This window comes from Alosa pseudoharengus, unplaced genomic scaffold, assembly GCF_046254945.1.
Source record: "Alosa pseudoharengus isolate Yale_2024_CS ecotype anadromous, Long Island Sound unplaced genomic scaffold, YU_APseudo_1.1 YU_APseudo_1.1_scf_20, whole genome shotgun sequence".
Taxonomy (NCBI): Eukaryota; Metazoa; Chordata; class Actinopteri; order Clupeiformes; family Clupeidae; genus Alosa; species Alosa pseudoharengus.
In genome coordinates, this window is record NW_027468664.1 from 34,578,049 (window position 1) to 34,597,595 (window position 19,547).

Consider the following 19,547-nt stretch of genomic DNA (forward strand, 5'->3'; position numbering starts at 1 on the left):
CATGGTAAGGATGACCTTTGCATGGAAATGTTTTTTTAATTTCTAAAATATTAATTCACATTCGTACAGTGGGCATCGCTTTCAAATGGCCACTACAGTCGCGCATTACGAGGCGTGAAGCTTTAGTACCACTTCCAGACACTGTGCGTCGCTCTGCCACTGTACATCGCTCTGTCAGTAGCCTGACTGCCGCCCCTTCTGAAAAAGCAGGAGGCTACCTTTAAACAGTAGAGAAATAACTGTTCAGAATTAAAAACAATGTTGTTGGCGATTTAATACTATTGTACTGGTCTTTTACCAATTTAAGTCCATCCATGTGACTGACTGTAGTTATTTCTGACTGACCGTCCTTGCCATCCAAAAGAAGTGATTGTCCACAATGTTATGTGCCAATTGAACTCAATTGAACATAACTGGTAAATCAAAATAAAACAAGCAGCATGCTCAAGCTCATGAAGGCAGGAGACGGACGTAAAAAAGCTGTTGCCTCCAATCAGCCACACCTGGCTCTGCCTAGGTACTTATGTTTTTGGGGCGGAGTATCCTCAAGGGAGGAAGGCACTCCAAACCTGCAGAGGGTGCACAAACTCAAAACAAAAAAAGGTTAAATTTGACCCCAACATCCCGGCCCCTAATTGTATGCAACGGGACTGTAATACAATTACAAAGAGAACATAAATATAATGGTGCACTTAAGCATAATGAAAGTTTTGTCCTTTCCTCTTTTTTTTTTTTTTTAAGGTTAGAAGGTTACATACTTCAATCGGGATTGGTCAGGAGATGTCATCTACCAGCAGACAGACTTTCGTGATGGGCCGTTCAAGAATGCTTGTCTTTGTTTTGATCTTTACTGACCGTACAAGCCCTTTACTATCCTGAAAGGTTTCAAGGACCCTTCCCAACACCCAGGACCCTCGCGGTGCTGTTGCGTCCACGATCAAAACCACGTCACCTATTTGGATGTTCTTCTCTGTATTTGTCCATTTTTGTCGTTTTTGTAATAATGGTAAGTATTCTTGGGTCCATCTCTTCCAAAATAGATCGGCCATGTATTGGGCTTGTTTCCATCTGCGCCTCAGGTACATGTCAGATTTCTGGAAGATTCCTGGAGGTAGAACAGGTTTAGATTTGAAGAGCAGAACATGGTTAGGTGTCAGGGCTTCAAGATCATGTGGGTCAGGTGACACGGTGGTGATGGGTCGACTGTTGAGGATTGCCTCCACCTCACATAGGATGGTACACAGGCCCTCATCATCTAGTACCTGCTGGTGTAGAACTGACAAAAGCACTTTCCTCACCATTCTGATTATCCTCTCCCACACACCGCCATGGTGGGATGCTGCTGGGGGGTTGAAAGACCATTGGATGTTATCTGCAAGCAGGCAATTTCTTATTTTGTCCTGATTCAAACTCATTAGTGATTTTCTCAATTCTTTTTCAGCGCCTACCAAGTTGGTGCCGTTATCGGAACGAATGTGAGAGACTTGACCTCTACGACATACAAATCTTCTGATGGCACTGATACAAGAGTCTGTGTCTAAGGAATACGCCATCTCAAGATGCACTGCCCGGCTAGACATGCAAGTAAAGATTACCCCATACCGTTTTACAAGGCTTCTGGCCCGCTTGGTTTCAATTGGGCCGAAGTAATCCATTCCTACATTTGAAAAGGGGGGAAGGTCAGGCATTAGTCTTTCTTTTGGTAGATCTGCCATTTTTTGAATCTTTGTTCTTCCGGCTACTCTTCTGCAGACAACACATTTGTTCATTATGCTTCTAATGGCAGAGTTTGCATTTGTGATCCAGTATTTTTTACGGAGTTCGGAGAGAACATGGTTTCTCCCACTATGGCCTGTGCGTTCATGGATATGACGTAATATCAGAGAGGAGATTGGATGACCTTTGTGCAGGATGATTGGATGTTTTACCTGCTCTGGCATAGCTGACTTGCAGAGGCGTCCACCAACTCTCAACACACCATTGTCCATCATTGGATCCAACCTAAATATGCAACTTGTTCTTTGAACACCAGGTGGCGCCATTTTCAACTTGGCCAATTCTTTAGGAAATGATCGTCTTTGGCATATTCCGATGATTACCTTTTCTGCCCTTTCTAGGTCTTCAATGTTAAGGTTCTGACCACCCAATGTAGATTTGAAGGCTTGCATCTTTAGAGCAACTTCTCTGCTTTGAAGGCATGTCTTTGCACATTCAATTTCCTTTCTTTTTCTTGCAAGGCTCTTCAAGACATCTTTGAATTTCAAGAACCAAGCTACTGTCTTCTTAAGTTTCAGCCAGTCTGAAAAACGTGACAGCAGTTGATCGATTGGGTTTTCTTTATCTTGAACAGTGCTTAACACAGTAACTTTCTTCTTCATCTCTTGATCATCCATTGAGTTGAACTGGAAATCTGCTGGATGAAATGGCCACTCATCCTCTGGTTTGCTGAGAAAGGTTGGTCCTTCTATCCACCGTCTGCACTCAACAAATTTCTTGACAGTCAAGCCTCTGGACGCATCATCAGCTGGGTTTGATTTTGTGCCCACAAACTTCCATTGAGACAAGCTGGAATTCTCACGGATGTAAGATATTCGATTGGCAACGAATGTGTGGAAACGTGCATGCTCATTGGCTATATACTTCAAGACTGTCTGACTATCAGTCCAAAACACTGAGTTTGCAAGTTGGAGTTGTAGCTCTAACCTGAGCATTTTATCCACCCTTACTGACAGCGTTGCCGCCGAGAGCTCCATTCTGGGGATTGTCATCTGTTTTAAGGGAGCCAACCTTCCTTTTCCCATCATGAAGGAAACAGAGACTTCTCCTTGCTCATTCTCCATCCGCAGGTAGCTTACGGTGCCGTAGCCGTGTTCACAAGCATCCGAGAAATTATGCAGTTGGGCATGTATTGGCTTTCCAAAGTCCTTTGGTTTGATGCAACGGGGTACACTGAAGTCATTCAGTCTCTCAAGACTAGATGTCCACTCTATCCACTTACAAGATGTTGCAGAAGGAATTGGTTCGTCCCATCCATACTTGTCTTTGCACAATTGCTGGAGCATATATTTGACAGGCAAGGTGAGTGGAGCTAAGAAACCAAGTGGATCATATACTGAGCTGATAACAGACAGTAATCCCCTTTGTGTGTGCGGTCTATGTTTCAGTGTGATCTTAAACATGAATGAGTCATTTTCAATAGACCACTGTAGCCCAAGAGCCCTTTCCATTGGCAGTTCATCTTTCTCCAAGTCCAACATTTTGACGTCTTTGGTTCTATCCATTTGAGGAATAGTAGAGAGCACGGTCCGACTGTTACTTGCCCATTTTGTGAGTTGAAATCCACCCATCTGACAGGCAGTTGACAGGTCTTCGACAAGCTGTAGAGCTTCCTGATCTGAGGGCAGAGACTTCAAACAGTCATCGACATAGAAATTGTTTTTAATAGTATTGATGACCTCTGGCGCAAAGATACCCTTATTGTCTTCTGCTGTTCTTTTTAAAGCAAAGCTTGCACAGCTTGGAGATGATACTGCACCGAACAAGTGGACAAGCATGCGGTGTTCCACTGCACTTTGACATACATCACCTCCAGGCCACCAGAGAAATCTTAGGAAATCCACGTCTTTTGTTGACACTCTTACTTGGTGAAACATGGAGCGGATGTCTGCCATTACAGCAACTGGCTCCAGCCTGAACCTTACAAGCACTCCAACCAGGCTGTTTGTTAAGTCTGGGCCCTGAAGTAATTCTGAGTTGAGTGACGTTCCTTGATAGGATGCACTGCAATCAAAGACCACTCTTAAAGTTTTCTTTTTGGGGTGGTACACCCCGTGGTGTGGGATGTACCACACTCTGCCATCAATTTTGTCCAACTGTTCATATGGTACCACTTCAGCATATTTCATTTCAATGATCTCTGATACGAAGTCGCTATATTCTTTTTTGAATTGCTCATTTCTTTGGAATTTTTTCTTTAGGCCAAGGAGCCGCTGTGCTGCCACAGGTCGATTGTTCGGCAGGACTGGGTTCTCTTTCCTAAAAGGTAAGTCAAGTGTATAATGTCCATCTTGCAGCATTACACTGTCACTTGCACACTTCATGAATTTCTTATCCTCCGCTGACATTTCAGGCTTATCATCAGATGCTCTTTCACTAAAATCCTGATTATATTGACTAATCAAAAGCTCCTCAATTTTGGTTATAGAAATTCTATTGCATGTGACTATTGGACAATTAATTGTGCCAGGATCATAACCTCGAAGAGGGCCATTGACAACCCATCCTAGATGTGTTCTGATGGCAAAGGGTCCACCTTGTTCGCTATGAATCACCTCCCAGGGTTCAATGACTTTGTGTGCATTTGATCCAATCAGCAACTCAACATTGGCATCAATGACAGGTAAGGTCACCTTTTGTAGATAGGGCCATTTTGAAAGTTCTTCCTTCCGGATCATGTTGTCTTTTGTTACAGGCATCTCTTGCTGGGTGTAAACATCTGGTAAAGCAACAAAGTCGGAACTGCCTAATCCGGCTACTTCAAGTCCTGTGAAGTACGCAACATAATGGTGGTTTTTCGTCCCTTAATGTCCAGTTTTGACATTAGTTGTTCGGAGCAAAAGGAAGCAGAACTGCCTGAATCAAGAAAGGCGTATGTTGTAATTATCTGATCACTTTTGCTGCTTTTTACTTGGACAGGAACAATGGCAAGTGCACAATCATTCTTACCGGCCCCAATATGCCCACAAGATTTAAAGGGAACAGATTGATCTCCGGCATTGTCCACGGGCGGTTGCTCCGCATCTTTGTTGGTTGTTTGTTGATTTCCTATGTGCAGTAGTCCAGGATGTGGTTTCTTACATACGTTGCAGGTCAGGCGCCTTTTGCAGTCCCTGCTCACATGACCTTTCACGAGACATCCAAAACAGATTCCATTAGTTCTTAAGAAGTCAATTTTTTCTTTATTTGACTTTTTCCTTAAACTTAAACACTGTGAAAGTGTGTGCTTACCCTTGCAGAAACCACAATGGACAGGTTGAGCTAATTGGTCAATTCTTGTGGCAAAGCTTCCAGTAGATTTGGGTTTGAATGGAAGTTTTGACATCTTTACTCTGAGAGCCATCTAAGATATTGCCAAACACTGGATCAGAATAAATGCGAACTAGTTTTTCAAGGAATTCCACAAGGTTGGGGAACGTTACTCTTACATTGTTTTCTGTTTGCATATTTGAAGCAACTGACCTCCATCTGTCGCGAATTTTATGAGGAAGTTTAAACATTATGGCTTTGAGGTTGGATGCCAGATTCAATTCATCCATATACATCATACTCTCCATTGAATTGCAGCAGCCTCTAAGAAACAGTGTGTAGGCCTGCAATGCCTTTGGGTCTTCTGCCTTAATTGGTGACCAGGAAAGAGCCTTTTCTATATAGGTGTGTGCAATCTTGTATTCATTGCCATAATTTTCTTTTAACAGACTTTTAGCAGTTTGAAAACTCCTGTCTGCAGGCAAATGGTGACAACTTTTAACAAGAACTTGAGCTGGCCCCTTTGTGTACTGTTCAAGAAAAGACAGTCTTTCTTCATTGCTCTCTACCTTGGATTCAATAATTTGTTCAAAAGACCTGATAAATGACTGGTATTGCAAAATGTCACCATCAAAAGCCACTATATCTCTTTTAGGCAGAGAGGCAATTTGTTGTTGTCTTACCAGAGACATTGTGATGCTGTTTTGGCTTTGCAGAATTGTGTGGAGTTGATCAGGCTCCGCACTTCCCTGTGATGCTGACTGTGTTTGCCGTACCATTGCAGTTGTAAGTGGAGGTGGAATTCTTGATGTCTCACTGATCAGTACTGTCTGACGACTTGGTCTGGTGGTGGTAGTCTGTTGCGCTGCTGCTGCTGGCTGTTGAGCTGCTACTATAGGCTTCTGAGCTGCTGCTGCTGCTGCTGCTGTTGGCTGGTAAGCTGCTGCTGTACGTTGTGTCTGAGGCATGTTGACTTCGGTCAATGTGGGTATATGGACAGTAGAATGCCAGGTGGTCTTTGGTCTTACGCTAGGTGTCATGACAATGTGCTTGAAATCCAGTGTGTCATCTTTTTCTATGCGGCTATCAAAATACTCACTCATGCCATCCCCGTTAGTTGAGTTGGAATCATCATCAGCAACAAGTTCAGTTTCAGCACATTTAAGAACAGAAATCTTGGCTGACGCTGCTTCCAGTTCTGTCTGTATATCCAACAGTTCCTTCTTTTTCCTTAGTTGTTCCTTTTCACGGTTGAGTTGTTCCTCCTTTTCCTCTAGAGCATGTTTTTCTTTTAATGCAGCAGCTCTCACCAGTAGGGTTGCTCTTTCAGCCTCCGCCTGGATGCGTGTAGAAGAGGTGGTTCGTATGGATAGGAGAGAGCGACTTTGTCTCTTTGATGTTTGGGATCCATGGGGCCTCACTGCTGAAGCACTGTCTTCAGGCCTGATGTCATCAATAGCACCAGTAAGCGGGTCATGAGTCACCTCTTCAGTTGCTGCCAAGCCAGACCACCATTGTGAAAGAGAGGAAAGAAACTCGGTTATCACTGCCCACTTAGGTTCAAACCACGTCTTTGTATCATTTTCACAGTCTTCTTTATTCAACAAACATTTATACTGGGAGTGAGCTTGTTTGAACTCATCCAATTTTGTTTTATACATTGCCTCATTAGCTTTTACTTCATCAGCACAAGTGATGTCATTCATTAATTCTTTGATTATATTCATGCGCCTAGTCAGCTGGCTAAGCTTACTTTTTCTGTTTGTGCGCATTTCTTCTAAAGTCTGTTTGTTAACTTCATCCACTGCTTGAACAAAAACTTCTTCTTCTTTGTCGGCCATCTTTACAAAATAAGTCAGCCTCTAAGGCCCTCAAAACATGAACACAATGTTATTCACTGTTTACAGTCTTCTTCTTAATGTTCTTAGTCCATAAATAAACAAAACAACTTTCATATCAAATAATCAGATTCATTCCAGATAAGTATCCTTTTCATTTGCAGGTAAGTAAGTATTTCAGTTGTACTTGCCTTCGACAGTATTCACAATGGCCGTCCTTTGTTTGCTGCCATGTGTTCGTCCAAACAATTGATGCATAAAAATCCAAATTCCAGGTTGTAAATCCAAGTCCAAATATTCCAGTCTTCCTCTTTAGTACTCCAAAAGCAGCTTTTTTACTTAATGTACTGGTCTTTTACCAATTTAAGTCCATCCATGTGACTGACTGTAGTTATTTCTGACTGACTGTCCTTGCCATCCAAAAGAAGTGATTGTCCACAATGTTATGTGCCATTTGAACTCAATGAGTTGAGTATTTATTTTACAACATAACTGGTAAATCAAAATAAAACAAGCAGCATGCTCAAGCTCATGAAGGCAGGAGACGGACGTAAAAAAGCTGTTGCCTCCAATCCTCAAGGGAGGAAGGCACTCCAAACCTGCAGAGGGTGCACAAACTCAAAACAAAAAAAGGTTAAATTTGACCCCAACAACTATCTAGCGACGTTTTTTAACAGACTAGACAACTATGACCCATGTTAATTTGCCCTACTTCTTGACTGCAATGTAGTCAATTGACTGCTTGACATGTCATTTTTATTTTTCTGTACAATAAACAAATACATCTGCTTTATGCCGCAGAATTACATTCATATTTAGCTGACTTCTGCAGACGCGCCACTTCCCTCCCCATATTCCAAGATTAAGATAGTAGCCTATACAAAAAGTACTTCATACTATCATAAAAAATTGTTAAAACGAATAGCTATTTGCAATTTGACAAAACACTGGTCCTCATTTTACGAATGCGAGGATGATATGAGCCTGTTGCATTTAGTTAGATGTCCGAGTCACGCATAATGTTTGAAAACCACTGGCTCGTAATCACAATAATTTAACACACGACAGTTGGATAGCCTACTTCATCATGTCCCCATGCCTACATTTTTGTGAGTAGCATAGAGATCGTTAAAAACAATAAAGTATGGCTCTCCGTTTGGGACATCGAAAACGTATATTTTTAATAGGGTAGACTACCGTCGGAGATGCTGACTTGCAAAGGCCTCGGGATAACATGTTATCTCCACTATCAGTCATGCCCCTTGATCAAAGTGGGGAATGAAATAAAAGTTTGAGAACCACTGGCTTAACAAGTTCCCTGCAGTCCAGAACACACATAATCTGTTGCAATATTCTGATGATATCGGCGATGATATCGGCAAATGTTTGTTTTCCAAAGTAAGAATTTCACTTCACCATGCATCTTCGACAATGACTAGCTCATTACACTTGTTACTGTTAAACGTAGGCCTAACTGGTATCATTACAAACATTATTCTGTGTCCTAAAACTGGCATATTTTATGGCATTGTGTCAAGTAAGTTCGTTGCAAAATCTAGAGAAATGTGTGAGGTGGTCAGCAGGGGACAATTGAGACACACATTGGATTGTTTTATTACTTGAACATTCCACACTATCCACAGCTGTGGTTTCAGGGGCAGGAGGATTACTGTTAGCGCAGGATTTATATAAAATTCTTCATTGGGTTAGACACCAGGGGTCATATTCACAAAGCCTTTTATCTTACCACTAGGAGTAGGCTATACTCCTAAATAGCAATAAAATATTTTAGCTAGGAGTTTCTCTTTGGTTGTTGTTGATGGCGTTATTGCATTCCTTTTATGAATGCAAAATTGTTCCCTCGCGATTGGAAGCTCCTGTTGCCGCATAGGCTACGCATTTCAAAACATCGCAACGTAAAATGCCACAAAAAGCTGTTTATGAATAGGTCTTAGTGAGTTAGGAGTCCTCTCGACTTCTTTTAAGCTGTCCCAGACTTAGGTGCTACTTTTAGGTCTAAAATGCTTCGTGAATTACTTTTAGTGAAAAAAATTAGGAGTCCTAAAGTTAGGAGTGACACGCCCATTATTTTTAGGAGTTGCTCCTAAATTCGCCAGTTAGGAGCTACTTTTAGCCTTAAAATTCTTTGTGAATACGGCCCCTGAATAAAAAGGCCTAGCCTAAATGAATCAAGAGTAAGGCAAAACGAATAGCCTAGTAGCCTAATGAAACATACGGATTGATGTAGTATCTTTGTAACATTATTAAATTAATCTGTTACTATGCCTACATTTGCAAAAGAGAACATTTTAATTTGATTCACAATAATGTTACATTTAATTTAGGCTACATGTTGACAATGAGTAGCCTAGTTTTGGTTGTTGTTGGTGGCGTTATTGCATGTTAGTTATGCCTACAATGCAAAATTGCCTGTAACTCCTCACGATTGGAAGCTCCTGTAACTGCATAGGATTTCAAAACACGGCGAAATGCCGCAGGTTTGTGAATAGGTCTGTGATTTAGGAGTCCTCTCGACTTCTTTTAAGCCGTCACAGAGGTGGGAAGGTGTGATTTGTTGGGGGCAGGGCCGGATTAACTGGGCACAAATGTCTGATGGCCCCCCTGCCCCCCAGCCAAAATGAATCGGGTGGCCAAGCCTCACCAAGTAGCTTGTTTGTTTACAACTAACATTCCATTTAATTAAACTGCTTTATAGGCTATGCCGAAATAGTTTTCAACATTTTGAATATTAGTGTCGGGTGAATTAGGAAATGTTCTCAAAGTAGCCTTATGGCTGAAAGCTGCTTGGGCTCCCCACCGTCAAGCAATATAACCAAATGCGTTTCCTGCACTCATTGTTTCAAAAGGAGTAATTTCGGCTTTGTCAGAACTGAAGAGCTGTGGACGGCACGGCATGGCATGCCCAATGAAAATAAATGAACGCAATGCAACACAACACAGATCCCATTTCTCTCGCGTCAGTCACTGACATGAACAAAACACAGAGCCCGCTTCTCTCACGGCAGTCACTACAGTAGCCTAGAATAAATTCATGGGGAAAAACACTTCCCCATGACAAAGACATCATAAAACACTGAAAGTTAATATTTTGTCACTAGCAACATACATCTGTCCTTTGTCAAATGTGTTATGTTCCAAGTAGCCTAGTGCGTAATTCTGCTTCATAAAGTTGAACAAATACATTTGCTTATTTCACAGAAAAATATGAATAGCCAGTTAGGGTCTACAGTGCAGAGTTGGTAAGTTATGGTAGGCCAACTTGGAGTGAACATACAAACAGGGGAAATTCTTTCTCTAGTAGCTGAGTAGCCTCAGGTGCGCACATAGACATAAGGCCGAACATGCAAGCGCCAATGAATCGTGCTCTCACGACAATCACGCCGTTAAACTTAAATAGGTTAACATCACTCTTCGCCTTCAAGGAAAACGATAATTTGAAGACATCTGTTTCGTTGGAAGGGCAAGGGGTAGCAACAGGGCAACACAGAGACAGGCCCGATGGCAGGGCTGTTATGGGAGTACTAAAATATGGGATATTCTACGGGAAAACATTAAAACGGCAAGACAGCGGGGGAAAGTTAAAATATGTGATAAACACGGAAAAAGTTGGCATGCATTGTTTCGGTCCCCGTGCACAGGGATTATTTGACATATTATTATGACCGCCGCGCAGCGAAGTGGTTTAGTATAGGTTTAGTCAGATTTTTTTTTTTTTTTTCTTTTTCGCATGCCCAAATTTCCGTCAATGATTTCCGGGACACTGAAAGACCGGGGTACACGAAACTTGGTGGGCATGTAACCCCACATGGATAGCATGGAACCATCGTTTTTCGTTTTGATCTGTAGCCCCCCCGCTGGACTGGACCCCCCGAAAGGAGGGTAGGGCAGACACAGTTTTCTGTGAATATCTCGAAAACCGTAGGGTTTAGGACAGGGGTCGGGAACCTTTTTTGCCTGGAGAGCCACTTTTACCAATTATTTTTTTTTTAATCTCAGAAGAGCCACATAAAGACGGTTACAAGAAAAAGTTTAGATATTTAACGTACATTTACTTTAATTCAACAGAGGATTTTTAAATACATGTTCTACTAGTTTTAAAAGTAACTTGAAATGTAAAGTGGAATGACAGAAGTATAGGCCTTAGGCTTCCCATGTAGGCTAAACATCACCCCCTATTTTCCCAGTGTTCTTTTGGTATGCAAAGTAACCTCATAGTTAACACAACACTCAATTTTCATGACATGACATGGTGACTGACATGACATTAGATTTGGTGATGGCCTTGGAGTCTGGCTGGCTCATATTCAGTGAGGTGAAGTTTCATGCAAGAATTGAGGCTGTCATCATTTAAGGGCAACTCCACGCAAAACTGTCATATATCCATAACGCCAACATGGCATTGTGTTGTCGTTATGGATGTGGAGTTTTGCGCGGAATTGCCCTTAAACGTGAGCGCAGGTTTGTCATTATATTTTTCATATGTGAGAAAGATTTCTCATATGCAAGTGGAACCGAACAGGGTTAACACAGCAATACTAACTCGTTGCAGTGTGCGATATATAACGGGCAGTTCATTTCGCGTTTTCAGAATCAGTCTTCGGATGGAAACTTTCCCATTTCAGCCCGCTTGTGTTCGCGCTCGCAAGCTGTGGTCACTGACGTTTCCTTTTTGACATTTTCCTTATCTAGCCTACAGCAAGCGCACACATCAACAATAACAATTAAAGTGTTCTCGTTCATCTTTTTTTCTCTTCGCCATTTTCTTTGTTTTGGATACAACCGTTAGCTAGCTGAATTTTTAAGTAAAGCATCAGCGGATGGAATGTTATCTCGGCACAGCATTGTCCAATAAAAAAACGCGTTTTTCATATCTGTACAGTACATCGACGTAACCGTGAACTTCAGCGGTAGAGAACAGACATGGGATGGATTAAACTACGTGAACATATATTATATTTCGAACACTATTTTAACATTTTGATTTCAGTAGGTCCATTTTTTATTTAATACAGTACTAAAATTATTCATGACTTATTGAGTAAACAAATGGCAGGTTTGTCCGAGAGCCAGATGCAGTTCCCAAAAGAGCCACATGTGGCTCGCGAGCCATAGGTTCCCGACCCCTGGTTTAGGAGGACCATTTTTTTTTGTATGTTGATCTCAAGGGGCCATGTCAACCCATTCCATAACCACTCATTTCATGTATAGCGCCACCTAGTTAAACAGAAAAAAGTAAAACTGAGGTGTTGTAATTGAAGGTATCTGTGACCTAACATAGTCAAAACTGCACGAAATTGGAAGTGTAGGATCATTATGACACCCTCTGTATGCACGCCAAGTTTTGTGGAATTCCGTTCATGGGGGGCCACACAATAAATTAATTTATGTTACTATACACCAACTGGCCTGTAGGTGGCCGGAGACAGTTTTCTGTGAATATCTCGAGAACCGTAGGGCCTAGGAGGTCCACCTTTTTTATGTATGTTGGTCTTAAGGGGGCATGTCAACCCATCCCATTACCACTTATTTCATGTATAGCGCCACCTAGTTAAAAATTAAAAAGCAAAATATTAGGTGTTTTCATCACAATATCTCTGGCTGACAAGGTCAGAACTGCACGAAATTAAAAGTGTAGGATCATTATGACACCCTCCGAATGCATGCTAAGTTTTGTGTACTTTCGTTCATGGGGGGCCTTACAATAAAATAATTTATGTGTACATTTAGTGACGTACACCAACAAGGATTCCCGGGACACTGAAAGACCGGGGTACACAAAACTTGGTGGACATGTACCCCCACATGGATAGCATGGAACCGTCATTTTTCGTTTTGATCTGTAGCCCCCCCGCTGGACTGGACCCCGAAAGGAGGGTAGGGCAGACAGTTCTCTGTGAATATCTTGAGAACTGTAGGGCCTAGGATGACCATTTTTTCCCGTATGTTTGCCTTGTTGTCAGAAAAATTGAGTGCAAGCAGACAGAGGCAGGTTTGAATACTGAAAACATGGTGAAATAATTATTGGTTAACAATGGTGTTAGAACTACAAGCTCAGAGGCCAGCATGTGAGCTCGGAGGCTAGCATCTGAGCTCGGAGGCCAGCATAGCTCACCGCTTATGGCGGTGGCCGACTGAACCTCCAGAGCAGTGTCTTCCCTCTGTATTTAAAGCGTAGCCCACCTTCTTTGATTGTGTCAAGAGGAAAGGACTCATCATCAAATGATTAATTGTCGTCATGTGTCCTCATGTGGTTACAATGGGTCATGTGAGCATTTGATTGACAAAGGTCACAAGAGCAGTTTGGTTGACAAAAGGTTTGCCATGATCAAAGGCTGGGGTGATGATTAAAATGAATGTTAAAGTACATACACTCTGGATTTTCTCACTACAGCCTCCAGGGGTCATGTTAACCCATTTCATGTGCACACATGTGCACAAACAGATACACACACACACACACATACATTCACAGTAATCATACGTATGACACATACTCACACAGTAGACATATGTACGCTTGCATGCACAGGCACATACGCAGGCACACACACACACACACACACACACACACACACACACATAACATAAACATAACACAAACAATCAAGAATTTCTCAGAATTATGAACAGGCAAGATGGAGGTGGGGTTGTATAAAATGAATTTTACATGTGAAATCTATCAACTAATCATGTTTTGGTACTTGTTGTCTAGCAGATACCAGTGAGAATTGAGTGTGGATGATGCAATTTAGTGAGACAGTAAGAATCATATAGGCCTTTCAGCGTGATTTCTTTTTGTGGAAAAAATGTGCTGGACTGGGCGGCGGTCATATTTTGTACCACTCTGCGGTACATCTAGTTAATCACATATGATTATTTGTGAAATTGTGCAAACAGGCGCAACACATTTGAAAACGAAGGACTGGTAGCATGCAAGCTCACGGGAAAGATTGATTTAAGAACGTTATCACAGTGTGTGGCTGTGGCGCAAAGCAGCAAGGGCGGAAGACAGCGACAATTGGCAGGGGAGGGTCATGTCTTTTTTAACAATTCTGTCGGAGGGTCATTGAACAATTTCTAGCAGGCAAGGGAGGGTCATGCAACTTTTGACTGAAGCACTCAAAATTCCTCCGGTGGCCCCTTCAATAAATAACGAACAGTCCCTAGATTGCTGCTGGGCTATATGTCATTGTTCATGTCTGTTAACAACTCATTGCCGTCAAACGCGTATCTCGCGGTTGCATCCATTACAAACAAACATGCAATGTGAACGTCTGGGATTGGGGAGAGCACTAAATGCTCTACTGAATAAGCACAAAGTCAAACCTTTAAATGAAAAACACTCTTAAATTAATCAAAAAAATAAACCACTAATGAAGTAAACTTGTGACCATCAAAAATCGTTTATCGCCTGTAACTCCGTGATAACAGGACGTAACAGGAAGGCATTTGGCTGAGCAACGGAGGTTAATATGCTCTACATTTTGTGCAAATGTCTATCATCGTTGTACTCGGAGAAAACCAGAATGTTTAATTTGTCCTGCGTTTCTTGTACGGCTGTAAATGGGATTCACTCACAGTTAACCAAATATTTCTTTATTAGGGCAGGGCAGGTAGCCTGGCGGGCCATCCTATATCATTGAAATGTATAGTCTGGAATCGAACCATTCACCTCGCTTAATCCAAGGGGCGGGCAGAGAATTGTCTTTCAAACTGCCTAGGCATGCAATAGGCCAGCGCTACTACCATATCCGTATCCGGTCGGCAAAACGGCAAATACATCCTTCTTCGAAATGAATGACTTAAGTGCATTGTGTTGCTCAACTTTCAAAGAAAAGCACAAGTCCAACTTCTCCAAAGTTGACGGCAACAACGATTCAAACAGCCGCTCTTCGTTCGCCATAGCCACCTTCCTTGTTGTTAACCGTCGCAGGACTGTCGTTATCCTGTTAAGTCCGCCTTAAGACTCGCTAACAAAATAGAGCTCTGTGATTGGATGACGTCCACGGCGTCAGCCAATAGAAATCCCTATGGTTTGATACTAGACGTACAGGCTGAGCAAATTAATTTGCCGCTGCTAGGGTGCGTCTAGATTTCTAGGCTACAGGGCAGGCATATTTCTGGCTATTAAATTATTTCTAAACCAGTGTGCTAAAGTCTGTAGTGAAGTCTGTGTAGGGTTTTCCAGGCTCCATTTCTTTTTACGAGACACCCTGCTCACTTGAGACATCTACCGGTTGTTGCAGCGTCACTGTAAAAATACAAATTAAAGTCGTGTGATACCGCGTGCGGACCGCGAGTGAAGCTGGCCAAGTCTAAGCACTGCCCACTGTATGTAAAGTGTAAAGTTGGATGTTGGAAAACCAAAATACCTGCCCTCTACAATAAAGTATCCATAAATTACTTTTAATACCAAGGTCAAGTACAAAATAATGTCTTAAGCATCGAAAATATGTTCATAAATTATTTTTAATACTTAATACATGATGCAATAATAATTTGTTGATTTAGTATTATTTCCATTATTTAACAGATGTTACATACACATGCACTAATTATTAATTAGGGTGTGGATACATGTTTTATAAACCATTTCCTAATACTAATAATGATCACTGGGAGCTGGGCTAGCATGCAGTAGCCTGAAAAGATGGGGGTTCAATTCCCTGCTTCCACTGTTGTGTCATTGGTTTAATTTAATTGACATATGAAAGTCGCTATGGATAAAAATTGTCTGCTAAATGAATGAATGTAAATGTAACCTTTACATCTCATTTGTAAATGTGTTGAAAGGCATAGAAAGTCCTCACTTTAGATGAGCTCACAAAATATCCTTAACTAACCACTTGCAAATCCTTTGCATTGCATTCGTTAATCGACTTGTTAAAAAGCCTTTCCTTCACAGTGGCCACAACAGAAAGACAGCTAAGGTATCCTAAAAACACACCCTTATACCCTTTTTTAATCTTTCGAAACACTTATTGTATGCTTACAATACTTCTATGGACAACCTCACCACACTACCACAGAAGTGTCTTTCTATTTTTAACATTGTCAGTGGTGTAAAATAGTTTGTTTTTGACGTGAATGTATGCCCCGTTCGCTTTCACTGTAAGACAATTTGGTGTTAATGCAAATGACGTTCTTGCTCAAAACTCCACCAATTTACATATTTACTGTATGTTCTCAAACAACATTTTGAACCTGTTAGCAACGTTTTAAGCAACAAACTTAAAATGAAAATTCTCAAACCGGCAAGTGTCAGCAACATCTTTGTTATTAAACGTCGCCATGGCAACATGTGATCTTGTGAAGTGCTGTCCCAATCCCATTTATACCTACCTGAAGCTACGTTTACACATGGCCGGCTATTTTTATAAACGGACATTTCACCCTCTCTGTTTTCAAAAATAACACCATGCACATCTGTCAGTTTTTTTCAGAAAAAATTTCATTTACACTAACCCGTGTTTATATGCCGTCAAGAGCATGCCAAACCTGTAGGTGGCAGTGTAACGAGAAGCTCAAGCACACGTTAGCCAATCAGAATCCCAAAAATAGAAACAACAGCAATTAATCTCTTCCTCTTTCTGCAAACATGCAAACAAAGTTTACCAAAATCTCCACTCTGGCCGGAGTTTTTAGAAAGAATTGTTTTCAGAGGCGAATTCTCTGTGTGTAAACGAAGGGCACAAACAAAGGGAAATGTCTCCGTTTTTCAAAATAACCATGTACATGTAAACGGGGTCTGAGATGGGTCATGTGGTCTCACACACTCACTCACTTAGCACCTGAGATCAATTAAGTCTGTGAGTCTTTAGTCCTTAGTCCTCAGAGCTCAATTTGGGATTGGCCCATTGCTTCTGTAGGAAGAGCGCAACTTCCAGCAAGCATCCATCATGTTTAGATATCTTCATCTCACAATTACGAGATCTTTTATCATAATTACGAGATTATAAAAATATGATCACGCTATCTCGTAATTAATTGATTGATTGCACTGTATTAAAGCAACACCAAAGAACTTTTCCTCTGTCGCACGCATGCTAATTGTTTATCCAGCACTGGCTTTGCAAATAACGATGTCAGACAAGGTAGAATATGTTGCATGATTTTATGAAAGTATTGCGACATCAGATGCAAGTCAAATTTGTAGTTTCTTATGTCTCATTCCATCGAACTTCAGAACCGCTACCTGATCTGGCAAACTTACATAGTGCGGTTATAGCCGATAGAGGGCTGCGAAGCGAATGCAGAAGTGCCGTTCACCCTGTTACGAGTTGATTAACCACTGAAACGATTTTGGAAACGATTTTTATTTAGCCTGTGGCCTGTCAAAATAATCTTAGCATTCACAGCGCAATGCTACGCAGTGGAGAAAGTGACAGCGCAAGAAAGTGCGTCCAAATTCACCCATTCTTCTCAGTTGAACTACTCGCGAAGTAGCCTATTCATCACACAGACATCACAAGTATCACATGAAAGAGCTTTTTCTCAGCTTTTAAACGATTTTAGTCGATAATTGCTGTGTTGAACGGTTCGCGAGAAAAGTAAATAATATAATTCAATTTAATCATACATTCTACTGAAGGTTTTGCGTCCATGATCTCCCTACCCATTCATCTCGGTGGAATACTTCACGAACCCTTCTTTTAACACATGACAAACCACATATCAGAATAAACAGCAGACCTTACCGAACACAAAGGTGTAAAGCAGTCCCCTGTACAGTTAGCCGTTCCAGAGTAATCCAGTTTTGAATTTGCAGTAAATTTCGACATGCATTGATGTCTCCAAATTTGGGCTTTAAGTTTTACAATGTGTTTCAATTGTTCCATGTGATTTCATAACGGGCCAAATACAAAATAAATGTTACAAATATCGCCTAGATATTGGTAAATCAGAGGACAGCTGACTAAGAGTTTGTGAAAGTAGCCTTAATGATCACAAAATGCTAAGCATGCATCTAGGCTATTTGAGTTTCTTAAAGATGAGCTGTGCTTAAATTTAAATTGTTCAATACATGATTTCATAGCAGGCCAAATATAAAATAAATGTTATATATAGCCTAGATATCTGTTTTATTAGATGATCAGATGATTTACAGTTATATGTAATATGTCATGTTTCATGTTTTTGTAATGTTTCATACAGTGATGCAGGTCTACTGCAGTGAATAGGCTAAATACAACTTTGATCATTTTTAGAGCCTACTACTGTATAGTTAACTTTGGCCTTGGTGCCCTGACATGTGGCCTTTGTGCCCCCCACCAAATATGCCCAACTGAAGGCCAAGTGGCCTTGCCCCCAGAATGGTGAAATTCCAAGCCTGCTTGCCAGAATCCCATGGTAAAACATGTTTAAAATAGGCCTGCCCATATCAAACGACCTCAGTTTCCTAAGGCTAACGCCCAAAACACACCCATGACTGATTAAGAAACATACCCCCGCCCGACATTTGATAACGTTTGATAACAAAACCACTCCCAATGTGGACTGGACATTCTCTCAAGGTTACCCCAAGTTTTCCACAATTTACATATCAGGAGAACGTTAGGGAGGTATGTAAACTATAGTTATATTTTTGTTAGAAAAACGTTTTACTGGTAAACCATAGTACAACCAAACAAACCTTTAAGGAAAGTTTCCAAATCCAAAAATAAATGTTACATTAGCTGAGCAGCCGCAATTAAAGTACACATTCAGCAGTAAGTGGTTCCTTGCATGAATCTTAATAGTGGTGAATGTCACAGCATGTTGTAAGTGAGAATGTTTTCTAAGTTGTTGTGTTTTTATGTGTTTTTACTATTTTCTGTGGCTATAGGCTTCATCTGGGCACGCTACTCCTTGGTTATTATTCCACGAGTCTGGAACCTCTTTGCTGTAAATTCTTTCCTTGGCCTTGCTGGATCATTTCAACTCTTCAGGATTTGGAGGTCTCCACAATTACATATTAGTTGTGACCATGAAGGAAAACTTGATTTTACTAATACATTACATTAAATGGGGATTATTTTTTAAATACTATTGCTAATTGTTACCAATTTTATTGTTTTAATACATGAGGATATTTATTTATTTCATTAAAGAAGCCCTATGCAGGTCTGGTTATTCCTTCGCTGTTTCTGGGTTTTCGCCTGATTTGGGCTCGCATTTTTTACGACATAGCTCCCCCTGCAGCTTCGGTAGCAGGTGACTGCTACGCTAAACCCCCACTAGCTAATGAGCTAGCCATCAATAAACCAAGCTAAACACATAGGGCTCACAATAAAACGGTCAAGCAAACACATTGTTCAAGACACTATCAAATCACATAAAAAAAACACCCAAGGGTAGGCTACTTACAATTTCAACAGCAACAAAGCCAAGTCGGAGTCCGTTTTGCAGTCTTCTTAGAAACTACAATCTGACTACATATGAGTATTTCCGCCGAGTTACATCCGGATGTGTTCGGACCGCGACCAGAAAGTTGCATATTCGGTTTTTCCGAAGGCCCTGACATGGAGCAGGTATGATAAGGGATCAGATTCCAAAAATAATTCCGTGGAAATGCATGGATTCCAGTTTCTTCCAGTAGCAGCAACTGGAATCCATGCATCCAGAATTATTTTTGGAATCTGATCCCTTATCATACCTGTTCATTCTTACTCGTCGCTCGACTAA

General features: G+C 41.2%; 1 protein-coding gene across 2 annotated transcripts in view; it reads left to right on the forward strand.

Moving 5' to 3' along the window:
- The window catches only part of LOC143136769 (mitochondrial pyruvate carrier 2-like), an 88,926-nt gene that overhangs the window by 57,707 nt on the left and 11,672 nt on the right, over nucleotides 1–19,547 (forward strand). Inside the window, exon 4 of one of the 2 annotated variants that reach the window (XM_076297457.1) lies at nucleotides 18,709–18,820. The exons of the other annotated variant lie outside the window; for it this stretch is intronic. Within the exon in view, the coding sequence (XP_076153572.1) occupies nucleotides 18,709–18,820 (112 nt within the window). The remainder of the gene's footprint in view (nucleotides 1–18,708; nucleotides 18,821–19,547) is intronic. 2 annotated transcript variants of the gene reach the window in all.